The sequence below is a fragment of the Rhincodon typus genome, chromosome 25, assembly GCF_021869965.1.
Source record: "Rhincodon typus isolate 14 chromosome 25, sRhiTyp1.1, whole genome shotgun sequence".
Lineage (NCBI taxonomy): Eukaryota > Metazoa > Chordata > Chondrichthyes > Orectolobiformes > Rhincodontidae > Rhincodon > Rhincodon typus.
This window is the reverse complement of record NC_063356.1, coordinates 33,827,393-33,846,772: the sequence shown is the minus strand read 5'-3', so window position 1 is coordinate 33,846,772 and position 19,380 is coordinate 33,827,393. Positions and strand designations below refer to the sequence as shown.

Below are 19,380 nucleotides of genomic sequence, written 5' to 3'. Positions count from 1 at the left end.
ACAGGAAAGCTGACGTTTCCAGCCTAGACTGGGCCTAGACCCTTCTTCTAGGCCCGAAACGTCAGCTTTCCTGCTCCTCTGATGCTGCTTGGCCTGCTGTGTTCATCCAGCTCTGCACCTTGTTATATCAAAGACAGGTGTGTGATGAGGTTGGGGTCACAGATGGATTGGGGCAGGCCACAGCAGATACGATAGTGGGGATGGTCTTAGTGTTTGGGTGGCTCAGTGGTTAGCACTAATGCCTCACAACACCAGGGACCCGGGTTCAATTCCAGCCTCAGGTGACTGTCTGTGTGGAGTTTGCACATTCTCCCCATGTCTGCGTGGGTTTCCTCCCACAGTCCAAAGACGTGCAGGTTAGGTGGATTGGCTGTGCTAAATTGCCCATAGCTTAGTTGGGTTATAGGGGGATGGGTCTGGGTGGGATGCTCCAAGTGTCGCAGTGGATTTGTTGGGCCGAAGGGCCTGTTTCCACACTGTGGGATTCTATGATCTATGATATGGCAGTAGTAGGGTAACAGGGATGAGAGTCAGAGCAAGTTTTGTATCTGTGGAGAGAATGAAAAAGTATGTGTGTTGTGGTATCGGGTACCCGTCAGGGTGCAGGAAGGGAGTTGAGCAAGGTGTATCAAAGGGGAGGTCAGTGGTGAGGAGATGGTGGTGGGGAAGGTTTCAATGTAATATTTACACAAAATTGCAGGTTAGACAATAACAACATTATAAGATTGCAGAAGCTTTTAATTACTCTTAACATTATTTGGATGACTACTGAGCTAAGTGACTCTAAGTCTGAAACTCTAACTCAGGGTTGGAGACTTTGTTGGAGACTCCCAGATGGCAAGCACTTGGAAGTTTCAATTTCCAGGGGAATTCCCAGTGAGCAAGCAGTTTTGATACTTCCACATCCACACGAACCTTAAGCGCAACTCCTGGCTAGGCCACTGCAAAAACTAAGGCTAGATGCCTATGCAGTTGAGATGCACAGATTTGTTTTTTTAATCATCATGTTTTGCAAGCAAAGTTATGGTGAACTACAACTTATTTTGCAAAATGATGTCCCCGTCTTTTAAAGTAAATAAATTTGGTACCGGAGTCTATTTAAACAATTAAATTAATATTTATGCAATGTGCTTTTGCAATTTATGCCTAAAATGCTGTTTCAAGTCTATAAAAATCCAAGTGTAACACATATTTTGACAGTTTGGCATTTTGTGTGCCAATCAATCTGTTGTTTAGTTCAATCCATTGAGAAAAGGATGACATCATTTGAAGAATTCCGATTTGGATCTTTAGTGATGAAAGACATCTTGTCAACTGATTCCTAAAAATTCACCGCAATCATTTATTACCGTCTTATATTCCATCAGCTCCATTTGAAGCCGAGCAATCTCAGCTCGTAAGGCACTGATCTGCTGGCTGGTCTTGTCTTGATTGACCACAACTTTGTTCTTGATGTTACGAGCTCGGTTTGCATATTTGAGAGTGTTCAGAGTTTCCATGAAGTCGCGATCTGAGGGGCTTATGCAAGCAATCATGACAGTTCGACTGTAAGAAATACAATAATTTTCAATCCCTAGTGCAAGTATATCGTGGTCTTTAAATTCATCTCCCTATTTATTTCAGAACCCCCTTCCCCTCCCCCTTTTCTGATGAAGGGTCTAGGCCCGAAACGTCAGCCTCTCTGCTCCTATGATGCTGCTTGGCCTGCTGTGTTCATCCAGCCCTGCACCTTGTTGTCTCTGAGTAGAAAAGGACAACTTCTTTACAATTATCGCTATTAATGTGATACCAAAACAAAATTTATTAACCAGAAAAATCTGAAGTTGTCAATTTAAAAGTAGAGTTCAATCGATATCTATGCCCAATTAGACTTGAGGCTATTCATCAAGAATAAATAAAGACACAATTAGACACAAACATTCAAATTAGAGGCAGAGATAGCCATTCAGCCTCTCAATTCTGCTCTGCCTTTCAATAAGATTATGGCTGATCTCATTAAGCCTTAACTTCACTTTCCTGCCTACCCTTGATACCTTTTGACATCCTTGTTAGTCAAGAATCTATCTCTGCCTTAAAAATATTAAAATTAACCTGCATCCAAAATACTTTGCGAAGAGTTTCCACATAGTCAGCTGTTAAGATAAACATTTTCTCATCATTGTCTTCAACAATCTCTTTCTTAGCAACTTAGTTCTTCACAATTTCAAACACTAAGTGTTACCATAAATTTGCCTCTAATGTATATGGTTGATAGTCTAACAATATTCAGATGACAGAAATGTAATTCTCCCAATTTGCATGTTGCTTAGAAGACAGTTTTTAAGATACTTTATCGACTTTTAATTTGAAAACCTGCATTTTGAAACTGCTTTCAATCTACCAATACAAAGTAGATTTTCTTTTTCTGGAAATTTTATCTCACTGATGATTAAAAATAAAGACAGATCTTTGCTTCCTCTATAGGTGTTTTATTCTTTGTACCTGTTTCCTCCCAGAGAGTCTTGCAGAAGCCTGGTGAGTTTGGAATCTCTGTATGGCACATGATGGCTCTTCTTACTTTGGTCTCCCAATGCACTGATGACATTCCCCAGTGACAGCTTTGGTCAAAGTTCAGAAGGAAAGAGAGGAGAAAAGTTAATTGCAAAGACAATTTTTTTTTACCCTCATTGTTAATTTAAAACTACGATTTTAATCAATGCTACACATTATTTGGGGGTTTCTTCAACTAAGATTTGAAAAGGTTTCAGAAGAAGGGTCACTAGACCTGAAACGTTAACTCTGATTTCTCTCCACAGATGCTGCCAGACCTGCTGAGATTTTACAGCAATTTTTGCTTTTGTTTCAGATTTCCAAATCTGCAGTTCTTTCAGTTTTTGAAAAGGTTTGTTGGCTTTGCTGTAAAGACAGTGGACCCATTTTGTCCTTTCACACTTACTTACACCCCTACTGCTCTATTTTACCACCATACCCTTTGCCTTTTGTTCTGAGAACTCTCTCAATCTGTTCCACTCACGCCTACTACCCCTCTATCAACAGCATTAAATCGCCATTTTCCAGCCTTTTCAGTTCTAATGAAGAGACACTTTGGACTCAAAACACTAACACCATTTCTCTCTGCACAGATGCTTCCAAATCTGCTGAGTTTCTCCAAAATTTTCTGTTTACCTTTCAGATTTATTAGATTTATTTCAGGACCTGTTAACAATAAAATGCATTTCTACAAACTTCATTCTAAATAGAGGAGAATATTGTCTGTCATTTTAAACAGAAATGCAACATAATATAACTGTACAGCATTTATAATCAAATAACACAAAGTAACAATTGGAAAGGGGCTGTGTTAACACAATGGACCACTGGGTGGTACTATTCACAGCTACTGAACATTACATTGTTAAACAACAATAGTTGGTAAATTGGAATACTCCTTAAGTTACACAGGTGAGACAGAACGATAAAACAGAAACCTGAGGAGGCAAGATGTACGATTTCTAACCCATGAGAACACTGAATCGATAATGGACAAGCTATGAAAATATTATATGAAATTTAAGTGGTATCCACCACACAAAAAAGGACAGGACAAATGTATTGTAGAAAACGTACCTGACTGAAGTCAGATGACACACGTTTCAGTTTTACCATGAAATTTGCTAAGTTAATAGAATTTCACCCTCACTTCATATCTTCATCTTGTCTTCACCACTACCCATCATCTTTCAATAAATCCAATCTTCAAGTCACCATTGGTTTAGTCGAAGACAGAGTACATAGCACAGAATAATATTCAGAATACTCTCCCAACCCAAATGAAGGAGCAGTCTGAAATGACTCCACAAGGCTGATATCCCATCACTGTTATTCTTTATTTACACGTGAATTCTACTTGACACTGCTCCTGCTTCCTCAGAGCCAGCTCTCAGAGTAAACAGACACTCCTGTTTATATCTGTCAGCCAGGACTCTCTGATTGAGGCTGATAACGTGGTACAATCAGGGAACTCCTATTCTATGAGGTCCACCTGGCTGACCTCATTAAAATCACTACACACTTCATTCAAAGAACACATTCCATTTAGTTGTCAAGGCCCAGCACCATTAAAGCCACATGTTAACACATGAACACTCTAACGAGAATACCGTAGTAATCTGAAACTGAAATTACCATCTTATACCACGACTTAATTTTCATAGTAAATTAAATAACCTGTATTTCCACATAACAGTGTTCATGTCCTCGGGACAATCCAGAATATTACGCAATTAGGAATGAGCTTCATAAAATGTTAATTTATTGGAAATTGCGGCAGTTTGTACTGATTACACTTTGAAAAGTTCAGGTTCTGTGGATATTTGGAATGAGTCGATTTTAAATAGCTCTTGTAAGCATAATATGGTTCTTGTCTTTTATTTGTGATATAAACCCTTGTACTCTATTGTTAAAAGTATATTGGCAGCATCTTTTAAATGTGTTCCCTTACTGACTTCCACAGAAAACAAAAAAGCACAAAAAAAACTTAATGCCTATCAAGCCAGCTATCACTCGAGTTCTAACCTCTCCAATATTACCATCAGCTAGGATCATAATGATCTGTTGTCATTTATTAATGTTGCTCACTCCCTTGAGGGTTTGTTCGTTGACTCCTATAACATTTGGTTGGAAACAAAAGCCTTCCTATGCTCAGCCAACAAAAGACATTTGATATTTAGTCCTTTTATTTAAACTATAACGATTTGTATCTACTTTGGGAATTCATTTATCTGCTTCCATTATTTTCAATTCCTCCTAAACAAATCACCTTCAGTTAATAAAATAAATAGGTCAAAATCTTGAAAAATAGAGTCAAATGTTCTTATGCTGTGTCTTCCAAAGCAAAGCAGCATCAGCTAACATGCTTTATATAGTTTTATAGATCTCCTTAAGTTTCTTTATTTTAACTCGGCCACAGAAAAAAATGAATAGATCAGTTAAAACACAGCTATGTTAAACTATTTCAAACTTGGAATCTAAATTAATCGAAAATGTCACAAAAATATATTAGCCTTCATTTAGCTTATCAGGCTTCCCTGCCATCACAGCACCCTTTTTATTGGGAGATAGATTTCCTGATCTGGGGATCTGTTACTCTGGCATTCAGCATAAGCTGAAAGTGCCTGCTGTAGTGCTGGGAGATCCCAATCAAACTGGGAATGGGATTAATGCCTTTCAGACTCAAATTCCATTCATCCTGTTGCAATTGTTAATGTCTGAAGTGCAGGAGCATGGTAGAGAGATGGAGCAGCTCATGAGTACTTAACATTGTGGTTGAGAGATGTCCAGGATTATCACCTCTGGCTACAGGTGCACATGAAGCTTTAACCGCATGATATTTTGACCACACAACACCCGAATCCCCACTCTTCATCTCTATCTGAAACAATATATCTCAGCCCTCCCAGTTTTCCAATTCCCAGGCTGCACCTCTCCCACAGACCCTTCTCAAAACCTCCAGTTCTATCTTCTTCCCTCATCTGACCCAGTTTGTCCTCTTCTCAGACCCTAATGTCCCACTCATCCCCCATGAATGCTTTCAATACCTGTGGACACATGGCTCACTATTCCCCAGATCCCCAAGACCTTGATAGTGAGGGTGGAATCACTGGGTTAAATCCAGTAAATTATGCATTGGAGTCTTGTGTAATTGAAACGTGATCATTACCAAAAAGCTGCATAGAATGGAGAGATGCTTACACAGCATTAATAGTGATGAAGAAAGTGCTATATCTCCAGTTCAGAGCTGTGGAAGCATTCAAACCCAGATGCGCAGTTTCACTACACTTTGGATGCTGGGTAAAGGGATCACCATTCCGCAAAGGCCAATTTGGTTACCCAAAGTCATCTTGGACCTGTCTGCATACCCCCATTACTAATGGTCCTGTGGGTTAATGCATTGTTAGCTATCTGTGATATAATGTGCAAGTGATCGCAGTTTCAAGATGCAGCTTGGATCAATTACAAAAACACACTGCTGCTAAGTGTCTGCTTTTGGGTGTGCACAAATATTTACAGGTTTCATTCTAATTATGTAATACTGTTCTCAGCACATGGCACACTGTACCTACTGGGCTGCAAGCTGGTCAAGTGTTTGCAGCATTTTCCCAAAAAAGAAAAGGGTTCATGTGAACATAAAGAAGAATTACTCAGGACATTTCATCTTCTTATATTAAGGCCTTTCCTAAAATACCTGCTCTGCTAAGGTATGGGGAGTAACCTACAAGAAATGAGAGCAGTTTAACTATTAACTCAAAACAGGATAAGAGAGCATAAGACTAACTAAACTACAGGTGCTCATATATACCTAGGGAATAATTAGAATTACATAACAGGATTGTCAAATGATGGATAGAATAGTTATTAAAAGTTGGTTAAATTGCTTGTACATTAATCCCCAGATAAACTGGAAACCATAAACATATTTGAAGGATCCCAATATAGTAGAGACGACTGAGAAAAAAAAATGAAGGAACTGGAAATCAGGAACAAACAACAGAATGGAAAAGCTCAGCAGGTCTGGCAGCATCTGTGAAGAAAAATCAGAGTTAATATATTGGGTCCAGTGACCCTCCCTCAGGGATGACTGAGAAATTGCGAGAGAATAATCTTTGAAGATGGCAGAGTAGGAGGTATTCGGGCTCCTGGGCTTGTCTGCTCCCTCTTACATGACCGACTACATATTTTTTAAATTTTATACCCTTTCTTTAACTTATGACTCAAATTAATCTTTTCTTCTTTCTGGGCTGAGGTGGTGGAGAGAGGTTGCGGGGAGCTGCTGAGTGGCGGATCTGATCCGCTCCTCCTGGCAGCGGTGATCACGGCTTGAGCAACTCTTCCAGCATCAATGAATTGGGGGTCTGTCTTTCCCTTTGGTGTTTCGGCAGCATCTGCAACGGCGGTGGAGCCAGTGATTTTGAGTGAATGAACTCTTGGTCTCAGGAGTTAATTTGGACGGTCAGCCGGGTCTCAGAAGTTGGAACACAGACTCCTGGCTATGGCAGTGGGCTCGGGGTATCGGCGGCAACATGGTACAGGCTACATTCTGGGTCTGGTCAGAGCGGTGCGGGCTGCTTCGGTATGTTTCCTTCTTGGTGTTGTGACCTCAGGGACAGCTTTGGCGGCTGCAGATTGTAGCGTTATCCTGTAGCCGCTTAAGAAATCAAGAAGCCGTGGATGGAACAAAAAAAAATGACATTTGTCCTAATGTTAAATGATTTATTTCTTTGTATAATTTAAGTAATTAAAATGGTACTGGCTTATGGTGACTTATACACATTTTACTGTATTTTTATAAATATATGTAACAATAAATGATTATACTGTTATAGTATACTATAAGAATGAGGACTGGGAATTGTGGTCTAAAAAAAAAATTACAAGAATAGAGCCAGAAATGGGAATTTATATGCATAATGCATGAACAGGCTGGGCATTCTTTTGCTTTAAAAGTTGACTGACTAGTGAAATCTTCGAGGTCTTTTATCGAAGGTTCTGATATATAGATGCAGAGACAGTTACCAAGAAATTCAAAAGGGAACTGAGAGTGAATGAGAACACTTTGACAAGGAAGGGATTGAAGTGCATTGTAACTTGCATTTGAGGAGCTAAGTGAACATATGGGAGAAAACGGAATGGGGAGTTGAGCTAATAGAGTTAGGTGACAAAACATAGGAGGAGGGTCAAGTGGAGCATAAACAGCTGCACAGCTGGTTGAAAGAGGCTTATTTCATTGCTCCATACTGCATGTTATTTAGTATTTAACTCACTGCCACATCTCTTCCAGGCATGCCCACCTTGAAGAAGTTCTGCTCCTCTCTCCAATGGGATTTCCGTTCCAATCTTTCTTCTTGCCCACCGACATTAATTTCACTGTCACTTCTGGTGTTTGACCAGGTATTTGCTAAAACTCATTTCCACAGCCATATCACATTCCTCAGTGACTGCCTCTGCCTCAGACTCACCCCACGTGGATTCCAACTGAAGTTTCATCCCTCATGTTTTGAATCCTCCCAGGATCACAGATATCTCCGGGATGTTCAGCATGCCACAGACAGCTGCTCTCGCCACATCCTGAGATCCACACTCAGTGCCATGCAGCGCCATATGCGCACTCTCAACCTCTCTCTCCAACAGCATCGCAATGTACTGGCTCAGGGCTGCACCACTCTGCAGTTCCACTTCATCCTCCAGCTCATTCGTCATGCTAACAAGAAACTTTTTCTTTTCCTTTCAGGCATCAAGGCCCACAAGATGCAACAACTCAAAAATACCCATGGCCCTCTGGAACCTACTTCTCCTCCCCTTCCCTCTGACTCTATCCCCTCCCCCAACCCCCCCTCCCACATCCTGTCGGGTATTCAACCATCCCTCCTCACCTTCCACTCTCCAATGCTGAACACTCTGTACTCAGCAAAGGCCTCAGCTTTATCCCTCTGCATCCCCACCTTAACGAATTTCAGGCATGACGCCGAACTGTTCTTCCGCTGTCTTTGCCTCCACGTTCATTTCTTTGGACAAGAGTCCTCTCCCCATCTCACAGACCCCTTTGCCCAACTCCAACACTCTCCCTCCACCTGGACCCCTCCCTCCGGCCTTTTACCTGCACTCGATCTTTTCATTGAGAACTCTCGACGTGACATTAGTCGCCTCAATTTCACTGCCCCTCTCAGTTCTGAGGAAGGGTCACTGGACCCAAAACATTAACTCCGTTTTCTCCTTCACAGATGCTGCCAGACCTGCTGAGCTTTTCCAGCAACTTTGTTTTTGTTCTTGATTTACAGCATCTGCAGTTCTTTTGGTTTTCATGTTATAGGCTTGTTGTAATTAGGGGAAGTAAAGTTATGTACTGAAACATAAATAAAATGACAACATTGCCCATTTTTGTGGTTCTATGAATCTGTGGCAGGGCTAAATAAACGAACTTTAGCAAAATACAAACTAGAAGCTAGCGCTTTGGCACCAGTCTTCCAGATTCTAAACAACAAAAACGATAAATAGCTCCAAAATTACATCAAGGTTATTTCTGGAATGAGGCCAATGGAATCCTCCATTAATTTTATACATTTTCAGTCTAATTCTAACTGGTGCAATGTAAACCTCTTTAAAGAGTAAATAGGATTCATCATTGATATGTCAAACAATTTCAGGCATACTGTGCAAAAGTACAATTTTGCCTTGCTCCTAATTGCATGGGCCCCTACTTACTGCCATTTTGAACAGACTTCCCTCTCCACAGGTGAGAAGGCCTCTGGTAAGCTACACAATTAAGTCTTCAGAAGACAAAAACGCTGATTCAAAAACAGTTTGTGCTATTAGTTGGTTTATATAAATGACCGAATGAAATGATTTGAAAATAAGCATTTGGAAGCAGTAGAGTAACACAGAAATAAAATAAACATGTTTCTATTGTCTCTTTTACAGGGTATCCCAAAGCATTTGACAACCAAGCAAGTATTTTTAAAGTGTAATCATTGCTGTTACATATTGCATTATAGCAATTTGTGCACAGTAATCTAATAATGACCAGGCATTCTGTTTTGTGTGCTGTTGACATCCATAAAAATGCATCAAGAATCTAACCTTTTGTTTTACTTTTCCTCAAGCTGGTTATTAATGAAATGCATATTTGAAAAACCAAGCTGCTGTTGTTATAGCTTTCTAAAATCTGTACCAGTATGTCAGCTCCAGCTTACCTGGCAGAGAAAGTAAACTTGCAAGAATGCTGTCAGTGTAAGCCTGTATATCAAGTTTTTGACATATATTTCTTTATATTTTCAATATGCAGCAACAGGTACAAATATGTAACAAAAACATAAATAGCTGCATCCACAGTTGTTTTGTTTTGTTTAGGTACAAACATGTGCCTTGTATCAGTTCCTGTGCTCTGTAGGTGGGAAATCAGACTTGTACAAGGCAGCCCAGCAATGTCACTCTGAGGAAATATAGTAGGGGCTTATTAGATATTAGGTTATGGATTTAGAACTGAATGCGGCACAGCTCCTATGATCTTGTTATAGGCATTTTGTCAAGACTTATTGTTAGATTTCTACCAGCATGAATCACAAAGACTCAACAGGTCAATCATTATCGGAGTATCAGAGTGAATTCTTTACAGTTAGTTCCGCTACAACGCGTGTTTCATTAACGCAAATTGGCTGTAATGCCATTGATGAATCATGGATGCTGTTTGGATAACGCAGACTTTCTGAGATTTTCTATAGCGATTTCCCTGTGCGCGATTTTCTATAGTGTGAGGTCACATAAGAACACAAATATTGCGTTATAGAACTACCTGTATTTCATTGATCTGAAACATAACCGGGCTGTTCTCAGATATATCAAAACCACTGCATATATTGGGAAAGCATATTCAATGGGAAATGTGAAAATTAATCAGTTTTGTTTTCCTACTTACCAGACCACAGTTGATGGAAATGCCTTCTTTGGCCCGCTCTCCTGTTGCTCCAGTGCGTTTTAGCCTCTCGGAACCAGCAAGGTCCACAAAATGGAATTTGGCTGTGAGTGTTTCATACTCATTCACTGGTTGTGATTCATGTGCCACTCCATTCACCTCACCATTTACCTAAGGCGTAGACAGGAACAGTGATACAAATACTGATTCAAGGACATTTTACCGAAAAAGAATTACTTTCATTTCGATAAATTTCACTTTTCATTTACATTTATTGTTTTACATATCACAAAGCTCTTCGTCAATTCCTTTGAACCATACTTTGTGTTTGTAGGCAAATACATCAGCCCATTTGCCAACAATGACCCATAAACGCCATGTCAGGTCAGGTCTGTTAATCTGTTTTATTTGTTCAAGTATGAATGTTGGTCAGGTGATGATGACAAGATGCCTAATCTTATTTGAATAATGACATGATATGGTAGATAGGATGGTGAAGGTGGCATACAGGATGCTTGCCTTCAGTGGCTGGGTCACAGAATAGAACAGCAGGGATGTCTTGTTGCAACTTTATAAAATATAGGTTAGGCCACAGATGGGATACTGTTTACAGTTCTGGTTGTCACACTATTTGTAAGATTTGATTGCACTGGAGAGAGTGCAGAGGAGATTCACCAGGATGTTGCCTGGGATGAAAAGTCTCAGTTAAGAGGAGAGACTGGATACGTTGGGTTTGTTTTCCCTAGAGCAGAAGAAGCTGAGTGAGATTCATGGCAACTGGTCCACCGTGGCTTGCAATGATTTTTCTCACATATTCTTCCACTTTTCACCATATCAGTTATGCAGCTGGGCTCTCATGCATCAATCTAGGGGAGTTGTATAGAGAGAGAGGCTGAAATGCTTGCCACTGCTGGGACATTTTGCTTTCACACCACTGCTGCCAAATTTTAGGCCCTGCTACATATCAAATCAAATGGTGCAATCCAGGAACCACCCCTTACACTGTGGTACTTGATCTTCCAGGTTCAAAATGTGGTGAAGTGGAAAGGAAAGCTTGCTCCTTGTTTTGCAGACCGGGACCTCGATGTATTGGGGGATGGGCTGGTTGAGAGCAGGGCTGTCCTTTCTCCAGCTCCACCAAGCCAGCCTGGACACAAATTGCAGTCTAGGGCAGTGCTGTGTCCTGGATGGAAAGGAATGCCCAGCAATATAGGAAGAAGATCAAAGATCTACTGTGCTTCTCAAGGGCAAATGCCATCAGCTTCTGTCTGCTACCCCACACTCACAGGGCTAACGCTCATCCAACTCTGCCACTGCATATGCATCTCACCTAGGCTCATGGACTGCAACTCTCACTCTTGCATCCATCGTCGTGTCCACTCAACCTTTCTCATCCATCTCATCCTTTCAAACTACTAAGTCTTCCTGTTCTCTGTACCCCGAATTCACTTACTGGGGACACATTATTAATTCTTTAGTTCTTGCACCAGCACTAACCGCTCTTCATCTATTTCTACCATACTCCCAACAAAAACTTTGTTTCACTGCAGGTTCCCTGTCTCAGATCAATATCTTATACACTCCAACTGACCTGTCTGTAATCCTCAGACTGTTTGCTCAATCCCCAGACTGCAAGAACATGCCTGGATTCTGTAGGACCAAGCACCTGATTGACCATGGCCAAACCCCTCAACTGGAACAGGATGAGCCTCTTGACCGAATGTGGCAATTTGTTTTTATTCATTCACGACATGAGGGCATTGCTGGCTCGGCAGCATTTATTGCCCATCCCCAATTGCTCAGAGGACAGTTAAGAGTCAACCACATTACAGTGGGGTCTGGAGTCACATGAAGATCAAACCAGATAAGGATGGCAGTTTCCTTCCCTAAAGGACATTAGTGAACCAGATGGGTTTTTCCTGACAATCGACAATGGATTCAGAGTCATCATTAGATTCTTAATTCCAGATATTTATTGGATTCAAGTTCCACCATCTGCCATGGCAGGATTCGAACCCGGGTCCCCAGAACATTATCTGGGTCTCTGGATTAACAGTCCAGCGATAATACCACTAGGCCATTGCCTCCAGCTAAGATGTACCCCTGGTAGTATTCCTGCACTGGCTGCAGATCTCCCTTCACCCTACTAAGGATTGCTCTCTCTCCCTTGACTTTCTTTTCGAGCCATTTGCTTGAAGTGTCTGCAATGCGTTAGCTGTAAAAACTGCTGGCATATGCTGCAGGTGTTGCATTGCACAGCGGCATATACATCCACTTGATCATTCAGTGCTCCCCACTGGGACAAGCCGAGTACCTCTCCCTCCATGCTAAAAAGCAATCCGGCCCACAGAGACAGCAGCCTGTTACCGAACTCTAAAGACCTGTACACTGAGAAAATAATACAATCCACACTGAGGGTGCAACCTTCAAATAAGCAGCAAAGTGAATGAGCACTAAGAAAACAAACTAACCACGAGGAGAAATACGTGTCTATAACAGCAAAGAATCCTAGGCATATACATGAGGTTCCCAAAGTGCAAAGCAACCTACCAGAAGTGTAAAAATTATAGGTGTCCTTGAGCCCCAAAGCAAAGTGTTGAAGTGGTGCCTGAATTGGTTTGGGAGCAGGGATGGTGAGGTGGTGAAGCTGGTAGTTTGCCAATGTCAACTTGCAAAGATGAAGGGTTGAGGAGGATGCTGGACATGATGCATGCGCGGTCATTGTTCTGAGGAAGCAGTTGGACAGGCCCAAACATTTAGTGGTCCAGGTACCCACTTTGGCTAAATGCCAGGAATTTGCACCACATCGAGCTTCATGGTGAAGGGCAAGAGAATTGGAAAGTGGCGCATAAATTTGGCGAATCTTAGGCTTTAATGAGAGGCAAATGCATGGAAATAACCTCGCTGCCATGAAATGAGGGCATTCTGAAGTTGCTATTAAAAGCTTAAGGATAAAATTAGGAACACTTTTCTTCACATTGAGAGTCAGACTTTTTCATTCTCACTACATTTTCCCACCTTTCTTATCACTGCTCATGCCACACCAGGGAGGGGAAAACTTTGTCCATAACTTCTAACATAGGCTTTTAGAAACACACTTGAAAAAAGTCATCTGTGTGAGGTACCAAACCGTTACCTGTCCCAAGCAAATGTCTTCTGTGAGCCACCACCTTTAGAACAGTGACGTATTAAGAAATACAACAAAATTTAAAAAGGTTTGCTTAATTTAGTTTCTGTGAAGTGTACAATACAGATAATTTGCACACATGGTTTTGTATCAATTGAGAGTATTTAATGATCTCCAACTCACGAGAGAGAGTGTTAATTTTGATTAAAATCCTATTGGGGTTGATAGTATAGTTAACACAAAAAAACACTACAGACACTAGATCACAAACGAATTCAGTAAAACAAAGACTTGATTGTTAAAAAGGTTGGAAAACACATTACGTGTTGTTATTTTGATGTGATCCGTTGTTCCTGTTTGGAAAGAGAGAGCTCTCTGTGCATTGTTCTCCCCTTTTAACAACACCAGATGACCACCAGACCCAGGGGTCTCTGCAGTAAAATTGGTCCATCAAATTCCTTGAAAGAATTTAAGTGGAAGGATCTTTTCTATGTGCTTACTGGCTCCTTTACTTTTGATAATAGATGTTAAAAACCGGGAAAGTCTACAATAATTTCAAATCCTGAAACTTCAGAGGTTTTATACCTAACAACACTGCTATTAAAGGAGACCCTTAATATTCATTTGCTTCAGGTTTCACCAAACTATAAAATAACCCTCTATTTTAGCCCAAATTACTATTCAACATTACCATGTCTGAGGAACATACCATATCTTGTCTGGAGCAGACCCTCATTTGGCAGATGTGGATTGTAAATATAGCATGGGAACGGGAACTCTCTGCATTCATCTGTGTACTTGCAGTGCTGCGAGCAAGAGCACCCAGCTTCAAGCATTGTATCATCTGGAAACAAAAGTTAAGAGGACTAATCGGTCTTTCACCAGCTTCCTGCTGACTTGAATTAAGTTGACAAAACTAATCAATACATAATTCCCAATTGTGATTGTCAGAAACCATAAAGAGAGGAAAATACTTAGAACTGCAGCAAGCAGTTATCAAGAAATGTCACGTTCATAACAATCCAAGACCTTGCTACTGTACAGAGAAATTGAAAACTTAGAAGTTGATTATTGTAAAAGAACTGCCATGCTTAAGGTGATTGACAATTAACAGCTTAATGGTATTTCTGCAACTGGCCAAGAAGAAAAAAAATGGATATTGAGAAAAATGTCATTCATATTCTCAATACCTTTTGTGCTTTCTTTGATGTATTTAAATTGTCATTTAAAAGGTACATCCCTCAAACAGAGAGAGATTTTTAACTTCAAAATAATTATCCAAGTTGTATTATACACCAAATAAATGCAGACTTAGAATATTTTCAAATAATTCACCAGTGAGATAATTCATTCTGCTAAGGGAAAAAAATGCCAGCAAAATGGAGTCCAAGGGGAAGAATTAAATCATAGTGAATTTTATTTTCAGATTGAATTATAAATTTGGATACCGGAAACAAATGCAACATTTAAAACAAAAATTCAAAATTATTTATTGTTTAAAAAAATTAGGGTGCATTGTTGTTGGTCTTGACGAGATTTGAACAAAAATCACTCAAATTCAAATTAGAAGCTACACCTATAGCCAACTAGGTAGAAGCATTGTCAGGTGCCACTGAAGGGCTTAGTTTTGATTCACAGTCTGGACTGAGTCAGCTCATCACAAGTTAAGAATAGGTGAATTTGTCCAGCTAGATTAACTGCCTTTAAAGTCATGAGCAGGAGAAAAATCACATGGATATTTAGTATTCCATTTCTGCACAGTATCTATCCACTGTTGGAAAGCATGAAATGATAGCCATTGTAAGAACCCAAGATCGGGTTAAACGCTCACACATTGCATTGTTGAATGACCTACTGACACTCATTCATGAATGGATGCTTGAGTAAGCTACTTAAAAAGAGATGGTGGCTTCATTTGAGCCAAAACCCAGCAAAATTTAATGTCATCTAGCTGAGAGGAAAAACTGCCATTAAATTTAACACAAGACATTTTGTTAAGGTAAACACATCTACTTTTCTCCATCCAAAAAGTTATAAGTACTTTTTATTAAAAATAATAGTTGAGCACTATTTCCCATACATGAACATATAACCTGTATTGCCAAAAATCTAAACAAAATTATATTTCATAACCTAAAAAATAAAGCATTATTCCATATATGAATGATATGTCTCAAGATACATCACTTGAAAAATGTAAAATAGTACCTACTCATCCAAGCCGCACATAAAATGCAGTTAATTATGGGTTTAAAATAGCCCTGTCAAGTTCCATCATCAGCAGGTCATCATGCAAAATTGAAAGTAGCATAGGTCAAACAAGAAAAAATAATCTAGGTCATAAGGAAGGCTGAGTGATTGTAAAGTGCTTTGCTTTCAGCTCTTGATAGGGCAAGTCATCTTTCATTAATTCATGGTTGATCACAATTCATTCACTGCTGCCAACCTCCTCTACTGAAAGTCTATTATCTGTTATTTCCCATAGCATGACTGCCATTATTCATGCCCGCCCCCAGTACACACAGATCTCATCAACATTTTAAACAACAGCTGACAAAATAAAGCGCAAAAACTGGGACAAAGCACTGGACTGGCAATTTTTTTTTTAAACTATTCATGACCATGATTGATTAAAAATCTTTTAAATAATCCATCAGAAATACGATATGAATTATAATGTGCTCAGTTGTTTCTGTACTAACCTCTTGTTCTGAATTAATAACACGTGAGACAACCCCGCTAGTGTTAATTGTTCCATTGGCACCTTCATGAATTTTTATGTTGGATTTCCTCTGCCGTGAATCTAGGTCACGTGTATTATCAAATAGATCCAGTATCTCTTCATTATAAAGCTGCAAAGAGATATACGATACATTTTACACACAGGTCTGAACACAAGAGGCTTGTTCAGGATCCAAGTCTCCAACTTAAAACATTCACTCCCGCCAGTGATGTACAGTGGCAGCAGTGTGTATGATATAAAAAAAACCACTGCAGCAGTTCAGCAAGGCTCCTTGAAATGTATCTTCCAATGAAATGTACCTTCCAAATGCACAACTTTTACAACCTAGAACGACAACGGCAACAGATGCAGCGGAAAAATCACCCCCTGCAACTGCTCCTCCAAGCCACCTGCCGCTATTTATACTATATTGTCATTCTTTCACTGTTATGGGTGAAATAGCTCTACAGAGCTGGTATCCCATTACTAAGTCACCCTTTATTTACATGCATATCATACAGGACACCAGTCCAGCTTCCTCAGAGCCAGCTCTCAGGGAGAACAGAACCTCAGACACTCCTGTTTATATCTGTCAGCCAGGGCTTCTTGATTGGACCAGGATAACAGCCCAGTCAGGGAACTCCTATTCTATAACCTGTCCATCTTCTCTCCCACCTATCCGCTCCTCCCACCTCACTGACCAATCTCCACCTGCATTCACCCATCACCATCCCATCTACTTCCCCCAAGCCCCACACCTCCTCTTTCTATTTATTTCTAAGCCCTCTTTCCCCCACCCCCATTTCTGAAGAAGGGTCCCAACTCAAAACGTCAACTTTCCAGCTCCTCTGATGTTGCCTGGCCTGCTGTGTTCCTCCAGCTCCATACTGTGTTATATCTGACTCCAACATCGTCAGTTCTTACTAACTCATATTCTATGGTGTCCACTTGACTGCCCTTGTTACAGTCACTAAAATAGGATCAAAATCACAAAATTTCCTTCCCAGAGGCATGGGAGGGTATACCTACACAAGGTGGATTGCAGTGGTTGAAGGATGCAGCTCACCACTACCTTGCAATGAGCAGTTAGGGATGCTGTCCTTGTGAGTCTAAAGCCCATGAAAATAATCTTAAAAATCTTTGTTGAAGGTTCTCAATTAGGGCCCTCATATTTATTTATTGGTATTCTTGCAAACTGTCCTGATAAGTACAAGACAAAAGTCTTTGACAAAATGTCTGTTTTCACCAATATTCAACCGTTATTTATTTATAGTATTTTAAAATTCAGCACATATTGGTCACCCATTTCATTTGGCTGCACAATTTGAGCTGTTTGGGCGTTAATCAGGTGGGTAACACCAAAACACAGTCTCACTGACCAATTGCTATCAGTAGAGAACAATAAATCCAGTTTCAACATCTGTACAAAAAGTGAACAAGATGGTCAATTACACTGGGTCAGAAGTTTCTCCTTAAAATCGTGGTATTTGTCTAGAAAACTCTTGGGAGCAGCATTCACATGGTGGAACATAGTGGAAATGAGGTTATTCTAATACTCAGCCACATTCCCTCGTTAATATCTTCGCAGTAAAGACCCAGTATTATTGTTCCCTACATCAATTCCCATCCACACATGTTATTTCTTGTCTAGATTATTCAAAGAATCCATTCCAAACCCAGAAAAAATTCAGCAACATTATTTCATTTGGTTTTGAGAAATGAACAAAGTATAGGACTAGTTGATTTTGACTTCAGTCAACTTGCACTCTTCAAATAATTTTTGTTTCTGTAAATATCAAAAACTGCCCGTAATGACCCCTTCTTCCATGATCAGAGCTATGGCATGTGCACAATATGGAACACACGTGATCATGTGTGATCACAAGCACGTGAATATAATACAGCTCAAATGCCTAGGAACTGGGTTAATCTGCACTTAACCATGGATAATATTTAATCCCAGAATTATGAAACAGCATGAATTCAAACTGAAACATTTGTTTTTAATAGAAATCATTACCTTCATTAAACTTGAGTTTTACAAATTAGACAATATTGATATTTGGGAATACATCAAGGCCTCTGAAATGGTTTTGTGCAATGCAATGAAGCTGCTGACAAACCTCCAGAAACTGAGCTGTCACTTTGAACTCTGGTGGCTGTTTCTCTTGCTCTTGAGCAGCTTGCTTTCTCCCTGCAATTCCTTCAAAAAGATGCCTGACTGCACGTGGAATTATTCCTTGTTCTTCCATTGTTATATTCACATCAAACCCTGTACCCATGCTGTAGGTCTTCCCAGAGCCAGTCTAGAAGCAGAAGAAAATGTAACACAAGATAGAAATTTCACGAAACAACTCAACGTGGAATACTGATAAAAATACAGAAATTGCTTGAGAAACTCAGCAGGTCTGGCAGCATCAGTGGAGAGAAAGCAAAGTTAAATTTTCTGGTTCAGGGATCCTTCTTCAGAACTATCAGTAGCTAGCCAGGACTCAATATCAAGTTCAATAATTTTAGAACCTGAGCACCTTCTTCTATGTCCTTTACCCACCTTCATACCCCTGGCTTTGTCATTACATAGGCTGCTTTCAACACAGTTAACCTAGTCTCACCTACTTATAGTACCCATTAGCAAATTTTCTTTCTTCAAGGCTTACCATTATCCATCCCTTTGCCTGCCTTTCTCTCTCTCTGAGCTCCGTCTCCACTTATTTGCTTACTCCCACCCATCCCTTGTGTTCAACATATAAACCAATCTTTTCTTAGCTATGAATCGTTCTGAAGACGGGTCACTGGACCAGAAACATTAATTATATTTTCTCTCCACAAATGCTGTCAGATCTGCTGAGCTTCTCCAGTAATTTTAGCTTTTGATTCAGATTTCCAGCATTTGCAGTTCTTTGTTTTCTTATAGAATAATGATATTTGGCAAACAGGGGCATAAACTTTAACAAGATTTTTAAAACAGGATTTTAAACAGACATGAGGCTGAATCTATTCGTTCATATTCACAAAAACAAGACACTTCAAAATAAATTATATAGGACACACACCTGAACAGAATGAAACAGTATATGCAGAGCACAA

The 19,380-nt window shown here is 40.0% G+C and overlaps 1 protein-coding gene across 1 annotated transcript in view; it reads right to left on the bottom strand.

Annotated features, from left to right (window-relative positions):
• Window positions 1–19,380, bottom strand: part of kif21b (kinesin family member 21B) — a 162,561-nt gene that overhangs the window by 77,257 nt on the left and 65,924 nt on the right. The window contains exons 3-8 of the mRNA XM_048612221.1: window positions 18,417–18,599; window positions 16,274–16,423; window positions 14,281–14,415; window positions 10,448–10,615; window positions 2,482–2,597; window positions 1,350–1,545 (exon numbers count right to left, since the gene is read on the bottom strand). Of these exons, the coding sequence (XP_048468178.1) occupies window positions 1,350–1,545; window positions 2,482–2,597; window positions 10,448–10,615; window positions 14,281–14,415; window positions 16,274–16,423; window positions 18,417–18,599 (948 nt within the window). The remainder of the gene's footprint in view (window positions 1–1,349; window positions 1,546–2,481; window positions 2,598–10,447; window positions 10,616–14,280; window positions 14,416–16,273; window positions 16,424–18,416; window positions 18,600–19,380) is intronic.